At 37.4% G+C, this 8,238-nt stretch overlaps 1 protein-coding gene across 1 annotated transcript in view; it reads left to right on the plus strand.

Moving 5' to 3' along the window:
* Positions 1 to 4,930: 4,930 nt before the first annotated feature.
* Positions 4,931 to 8,238, plus strand: part of cul3b (cullin 3b) — a 15,494-nt gene continuing 12,186 nt past the window's right edge. Inside the window, exons 1-2 of the mRNA XM_024277485.2 lie at positions 4,931 to 5,212; positions 7,358 to 7,555. Coding sequence (XP_024133253.1) covers positions 5,150 to 5,212; positions 7,358 to 7,555 — 261 coding nt within the window. The 5' untranslated portion in view covers positions 4,931 to 5,149. The remainder of the gene's footprint in view (positions 5,213 to 7,357; positions 7,556 to 8,238) is intronic.

Genomic DNA, 8,238 nt, shown 5'->3' on the forward strand with positions numbered 1-8,238 from the left:
GATCTGTTTCATGGAAATACTGTCAGTTTTTTTTTTATATATAATTTTTAAAAAGGCACATATCTGTACTTTAGGCCACCCTTTTTTCCCAGACTTCTTGATAGTAGTTCTCCATTTCTATCATTTTTTAAACACTTTTCATATGTACTTGCCTTTTTCATGTAAAATACAAAGTGTCTGCCTCTGTGACATTGCGTAGATAACTGTAAATACCTATGCCTCTTATTAAATTATTGCTTTAGGCCTGAGTTGCCAAAGGCTTTACGGTTAGGTTTCAGTTGGTAAAAAAAAAAAAAAAAAAAGTGTAATGATTTTAATACTGAACATGCATTTGAGAGTTAATACTTTTAATTTTGTATTTTCTTTGAATGAGTGAATGGATGTGAAAAGTCTTTTCATGTTTGTTTTAGAGAGAAAATGTGCCAAGCAAACATTTTTCTACATCCTGGCCAAGCTGCAACATGAAAACCAGACGTAGGATATATTTTGTTGTTCTTAACGTCAGACGGAAACCGAGGGCTTAACTTTTCTGACACAGCGACAGCTTGTCCAAGACGTACTAACCCGATGTGTGGCATCTCCCATCATTACAGCAGGAACAGGAAGACTCTTACCTGTGACATAATGTCATTATTATAGTCACATAATTGTTAAAAAAAAAAGTGGCAAGAACATAATTGCTGTAAATAACAAAGACTTAACAGATGTTTTTGACTGTCTGTCACTATTATGATGGAAAGCATTTCAACTCTGTAATGTATTCAAAGTGGTTGTTTCTTGTTCTATCTCTTCCTTTTTTAAGCCATTTTGAACAATCCCATCTTAAACCTATGGAGAAGAGAGAAAAGAAAAATGTAATGTGGACTTAAATCATGAACATGAATTTCTGCCACTACTAAAGAAGCCAGAGAAATCTTATAAATTATGCTTTTATGAAGAAGTAAAACTGTTCATTTGTTAATAATTTGTTTGGTTGAACCCTGAGTGCCACTGTTTCTTTTTTTTTCTTTAAATGTAATGAAAGTGGAAATTGTTGGGACAAAGGCAATGGATGACATTTTTTTTTCTTTGAATAAATCTGGTGAAAGCTCAGTTTGTTGTTTATCACAGTTGAGTGTAAACTCACCAGTGTGGTGCTTGCTCTGATCCAACTGGCCTGTGCTTGAAACAGAAAAATCCACCTTAAAAACCAACCCCGATCATCTTTTGATCTATTGTAAAAGCATTTACAGTCGTATTTTAATAGTGATCATGTATTTTTTCTTGAACATAGGTTCTGCAGAGCGGCAGGAATTCCTTAGGAATTCACCATTGAGTTGTGACCATTAGCAAACACACACACCGTCACCTATAACTGAGAGCTCTCCCTTTTGGCTATATGGTCACATAATCCAAAATTGTTAATACGTGGTGACCTAAATACAAGTAAATTTGTCAGGTGACCATGTGATGGCAATTGTAATTGGGAGACAGCAGTCTCTTTTCTACAGGTTTTAAGAAAGAGTTAAAATTTTACAGCATCAGGACGTTTTTTTCTCCAAAAGTTGACATCGGTCAGTGGCCGCCCGGGCACATTTTTGCAGCCAGAATCAGCAGCTCTGGCTGGACAATGTGTAAATGTCTCCGGTCAGCGGCTGTCCATGTGAAGTGCTCCAGCCGCCCAACAGCCTGGGGGTAAAGCGGGCCATTTTGCACGCCTGATGGCTGCCTGAATGCTGCTGTTTACATTCATGACCATGCCAACGTTTTTTTTTAAATCAGGTGGCGGCCATAGACTGTTAATAAGAACATATATGTATATCATTGACATGATATTCATGTTAATGGGGGCATGAAATCTCGAAGATTCGGAAAAATGCCTCCCCTTCACGTGATGGCAGTTGCATATGTGCCTGTAGCATTACATGTTCTAGTAGCTTCAGCCCCTAAAACCACAACCTACCGGTGCAACAAAAATGATGAGCAATATTAGACCTATCCAGTCGCACAGTTCTGAGCCGGATCCCAGCTCAGACGAGGAACACAAAGACATACATGGTTCTTTTGGTCTTTAACTGAATGCATCAGAATGGAGCAGAACAGGGAGCTATATATTTTCCACAAAATAAAATAGCTTTATTCAAACTCCTAATTCTCAATTATTTCATTACTCATAAATGCATTTTAAAGCTTATTTTTTAACATGTATGTCCTCCTCATCATCAGAAAAGTTTCACAGAATATGTTAAAAACACTAAAAACGCCATTCTCATTCGAGTGTTGGCATCAGCTTTCTTTAGCTCACAGCAATGTCACCTTTTGTATTCTTCAAAGTGCAAATTTAACTTGCATTAAACTGTCATAATGTCAAACAATAACAAATGTTCTTGTAAGAAATTGAAGCCTAAATCATATCAGACCTGCAGCAACTGAAGCCAATCAAGATGTCTAAAATGTTGACACGTTTGCTAACTTAAGGCTTGAATAAAATAGGAATTTCTTTTACTCTGAAATTTAAATAATCCTTTTTTGTTGACAATCTGAGCTCATTATTTCTGTGACTGTCAGAGAGTTCTGCAGCTGCCAACAGAAATGTTTCATTCACTCCCTGTAAGCAAACTTGTCTCAGGTTTAAAAGGACACATTTTTCAGCCTCTTCCAGATGTCAAATTTAATTAAAGTTGCACTTTCTTGGTCTGCAGTACAGCTCTGTTAGCCACAAGCCTGGTAATTTACATACAAGCACAGCTGATAATGTTGGATGACAGGGCTTGAAAAAAGGCATAATAACATGGAGGCTTTTTTAAAGTTCCATATGAGGCATCAGTGTGTGTTTGTTTATGTACATTTGTGTATTCCATGAAAGTAGAGTGTTAAATCAATATGTGGCAGGTTGGAACAAATTCCAGTAATTCTATTGTTTAAGATTTAAATATTATACAGTGAAAAAAGCATGCAGGATTTTTTTTTTGTCCAAAAAGTTGAAGAGAAGCGTAGCATGCTACAAGCCCTGTGCAGCAGGGGATAAAACCATATTTGTACTAGTTTTGGGGCTTCTTATGAACCCTCGTATGGTAAAATAACCAACTTCTTGGTACCAGTATCTTTTAGGCAATTAAAAAAAAAAAAAGAAGTAAAACCATGCAATTTACATCCATCCAGTTTCAGAACCTGCTGAATTTAATTCAGGGTCATGGGCCTGCTGGGTAAAGGCAGGGTACGCCCTGAACAGGTTTGCCAGTCTGTTGCAGGACCACACATTCACTCACACATGTAAACCTAGAGGCAATTTAGAGACACTAATTAACATATAAAGCATGTATTGCACTGTAAGATTAAACCAGAATTCCCAGAAAAAACCCAGACATGCATGAGGAGAGCATGCAAACACCCCACAGAAAGGAGCCAAACGAGATTTAAACCAAGGCCTTGGCACCGTGAGGAGAGGGTGCTAACCACTGAACCACTGTGCAGCCCACCCTGCAGGTTATGCCTATAAAATAGTACTTAGCTCTCTACTAGTTAGAGATATCACTAACATTTTATTTCACAATGAACCGCAGTTAAGGCCTGGTTAGTAATCCTGCCCACTGGCCACAAACACATCTATTAGAAATTTGAGTCATGGTTATTTCAATGCTTACAGCTATAGATGTGCAATCTGCAGCTGAGAGACATTAAAATTAAGCATATTTTCTATTTTGTCATTTGATGTCATATTCTGATGAGGCATGTTTACACTCGACAAACAACAAACCCGATTTAAGACTGAAAATAACTGTTTACACATACTGCTTTTATGCTACTGAATGCCATTCTGCACATTTAAGAGTGGTTTTACAAGGAATAAAGCAGTTCTGTTCTGGTACAAATGCTCAATTTATTATCTTTTAATCTCTTATCTCATCAATGTAGTTCTTTAAAAGTTAGGACCATTAACAATGAAAAAGAGGAACTCAAACTCTTAAAGGTTTGTGGATGGCTCTCAAAAGAGCCCTTGTAGGTTAGTCCTTGAGGGACTAAAAACATGATTCTGGAGCTGTTTCCTCTGCAGGAAAGTGGATCATGAAGGAGTCTTTTAGCCGGAGAGTCTCTCTGGAAGAGTTGTTGGCAGTAACCCATTTAAGGCCGTGCAGCAGCTCCTTTTCAGTTACCACAGCTTCAATCAGTACAGGTTCCTGTGGGCTGAAGGCCTGATGAAGCCGTGAAGAACACATGATGGTTTCACACTCTGCTCCACAACGTCTGGGTAGACTCAGATACTCATGCCACTGCGCTGAATACATCTGCTGCTGTCAAACTACAGAAACTATGTCAGGGAAAATGATAAAGTGTTTTTTTTTTTCTAAAATCATATAATCATAATTAAAAGACTTTTGGGAATGCTTTGAAAATAGATTAAAAGATGATCAGAGTGGCTTTTACTGATTTTTATATCAAGCTTTGAATTCATATCAGTTTCATTTACAAAATGATGCAAACAACAGGTTTTGCTGATGAACTGCCAGGAGGAACTATGTGACCCTTCAGTCAATACTCAATGATGGAAGACAACAAAGACTCTCCTCTTTATTATGAGCGGAAGCTGGAGAAGATCAACCAGCTGAGGCCGAGGACCTCCTTTATTAAAAAAAAGAGACGAGACATGATATTTTACCTCAACAGAAAATCACTGTTTTGGTTATGGAGAACTGTGGTCGGTTACTTGCAGGTGAAATTTATATGCATTTAATAATCTGTGTACAGTTATCACATCAACGTTGCTTAATTTTCTTTTTTTGTTATAATTTCATTTTTAAATCAGTGCTTATAGTTTAAGGATCCTAAATAACATGCAAATGTCATATATTTTTTATTGAAAAAATATAAATTATTTATTACATAAATAATTGGAAGAAAAAGTATATGCACACATTGGACAGGACATTTATAATTGATTTCTCGCGTGAGTTGGAGTACGAGATTTCAGTGGAGTGAGATCTAATAGCAGTCCGCCATTGCTGTATGTAGAGGGCTTTGCGTTTATCTGTCAACAATAAACTTGTGGTGCGGGACGCGGGGCTGCGAGGTCGACTAAAAAATCGTCGGCTGCTCCGTAAACCAGAAGTCAGCCTTGTCCCTCCCCGGAGAACACGTTCATGTGATTACAGAGCCCACGGACGAGGCAACCATGTCCAATCTCAGCAAAGGCGGCACCAAGAAGGACACTAAAATGAGGATACGGGCCTTTCCTGTGAGTACACCCCGGGATGGGCGCTCTGCCTGCGGAATAGCTGATGACGTGACCACCGTGGCTTGAGGTTCTGGCCTACTAACCAGCTGAGCCGGCGATGTGGATAATTTACCTACCAATAAATGACATGCATCAGTTAAACGTTCAAATATGACCAGAAATGCTTGGTTGAGTATGCATCTATTAGACTGTCGGGCCGTCTTGGTGAAAAGTTTTTAGGAATGGGTTTTATTTAAATTTGCCCCAACTTTCCACTCTGCAGCTAGCCGAAGCGACTTATCGGCGTAGCCGATGCTAACATAAATATAGCTGCTCTTGACAGCTGTCGCTGTGACTCCTTTTTCTTCAGAAATGTGCGACATTTGTGGGAAAACCTCAGAGTGTCACTGGTTCTGCTCCTAAATGTTAAATAAAAAGTTTTGCTGTGAAAATGAGCCGTACAGGGGTAGCTAATGGATGCTATTGACAACTAAACCTGCTAACCTAGTTCTGGGTTTCCACCTATGGCGTTGCAACTAGACCATTGTTTTAATTGCTGAAATTACTATTAGACTTGATGAGTCCTTGACACCAAGCAATCCTTAATTTGTAGCCTCGTAAAAATGTTAACCGACCTGATTCTGCAACATTAGCTTAGCTCTGACTATCTGGGAGTGCTACATCCAGTGATTGTCAGTCGCTATGAATCCATTTTAAAATGTATTTAACATGATGTCTACATAGTTCCAATGCTGACACGTGTGCTTGTTTAGTCTTTCTGAGTCTGAGTTGACAAACCACATTTTGCCATATAAGTGTTTTAGCTTGCCTGTTTTTGAAAAGGGGGGGAAATGAAGTCCTCACTAAACCAGAAACTATATTTCTGACAATTGAGGAGACCATTGGCATGGAAAAAGTAATACATCTTTTAAGAAGTGTTCATTAGAAGTTGATTTTTTTTTTTTACTAGTTATTTGTCTCTTAATTTTACCTTTATTGCTCAGTCACTAATTAACTCAAGGATTACAAATTATGAAACAATTAGAAAAAAATAGAATAATTTAACAACAATGAAGCTTATAGTCATCAAACAATTTAAGAACAATGTCATAGGGTTGTTGGGTATTATTTAATTATTATCTTTATTTTAAAATCACAATGAAACTGTGATGTAGTGAGATTCGGGAGGCAGAGTAATCCAGAGCTTTGGACCAGCTACAAAACAAGATCAATCTCTCCACTGTTTACACCTTGTACGCTTAAAGCTGAATGTTGTACTGAGTCAGGACTTCCTCATTACTAACCTAAGGGGTTTAGCAAATAATGCTTGGAAAAATGTAACATTTAGGTTTGATAAAATATTGTATAAGTTGTTTGTCTTTGCCCAAATTGTCTTTTTTTCTACAGAATGTTTTTTTTTTAACAAAAATGCAACTATTATACTTTTTTAGACGGTGGCTGTTATGGATCTTCTTGTGATGGATTTTCTTGATTGTTTTTATTTTTTTTAAAGGTGGTAGAAACTTTGCCTTTAGCTGTCATTCTTTGAGTAATGCTCAGGCTAACCCCTGTATCGTCTATGCTACTTTTTCCTTTTCTCAATGATGATAGATGGAAAGGATAGAACATGAAATCTAAAACTTGCAGAAATAGTTGTAGTAGACGCCCTACCTAACTTGTAAATTTTGGATTAGATTTTTGTGCATAAACTGGATTCTGCAAAGCAAAAAAAAAAAGAAAGAAATCCTGACAGCTTTTTAAACATGGAAGGGCTCTCCAAAGGACTAGGTTAACTTGCAATTTTGTTTCCGCAGAAATTAATTACCTATTTGTCAGTTTTAAATCAGTATAGTTGACAATCCTTGTTTCTCTTTGTGTGTGTTTATGTCAAAACTTAGTTTGTGGGGTTCCAAATTAGCATTTTTTAAAATTCTTTGAAGCAGAATTTTCCGTTTCTGTTGCCTAATTTATTTCTAATAGTCATCCGCACATCGCACTATTCAGCACATAGTTACAGAGTAGTAATTTGACTTAAAACTCTTGTTTCAGTTTTTCACATGCCTGTTTCAATGGGGTTTCAAATGTATTAAATGGCAATGGAATAAATGCTCAGCACAAATAATTATCCACTACCTTATTCATGTTATTTCTTCTTACCTTTTGCAGATGACAATGGATGAGAAGTACGTAAACAACATCTGGGATCTTCTAAAGAATGCTATACAGGAAATACAGAGGAAAAACAACAGCGGTCTAAGCTTTGAGGAGCTTTACAGAAACGCCTATACAATGGTGCTCCACAAACATGGAGAGAAGCTGTACACTGGCCTACGAGAGGTCGTCACTGAACACCTCATCAACAAGGTAAGTCAAGTTCAAGATTACAGGTTCACATTGCTACACAGAGCAAAAGGAAAAAAGGTTCTGGATGTCTTGGTTCTAAATGTTTTTATATGAATTTACCAAATAGAGGATTTTTTTAGATTAGTGATTAGTTAACACCTCAGTAAATATCTTAAAGACCAACTCCATTCATCTTTTGACCTATTTTTCAAATAATTTTTAGCGATCTTTTAATAATAAATATGCAGTTTTTACCCAAAATCAGAAAACCTGAGTCATTTTCTTGAACAAAGTTTCTGCAGAGCGCCAGGAGTTTATTAGAAATTCATCGCTGAGTTGTAGGTAATGTTGGTGTGGAGTACACTTTCCTCAACTTGCCATCATTCCGTTGTTTACACTCCCCTAATAGCCCTTACAACCCTAATGTAACATTACTGGTGCAACAAAAATGACAAGCAACACTGGAGCTATAGAGTTTTGAGCCAGATGCCAACTCAGATGAGGAAAATGAAGACGTACATGGATCTAGTTGTCTGCAAGTGGATGCATCAGAATGGAGCGGAGCAGGGAGCTTATGGCCCGCCGACTGTAGCACCTACGGCACTTCTGCAGGCTTTTTCCAATGACAATGACAATTTTTTGTCAAGTTTTTTAAGAGAGTTATTCTGATAATGTGTTTTAATATGTGAGCATTATTTTCAAGT

Source organism: Oryzias melastigma, linkage group LG13 (genome assembly GCF_002922805.2).
Source record: "Oryzias melastigma strain HK-1 linkage group LG13, ASM292280v2, whole genome shotgun sequence".
Lineage (NCBI taxonomy): Eukaryota > Metazoa > Chordata > Actinopteri > Beloniformes > Adrianichthyidae > Oryzias > Oryzias melastigma.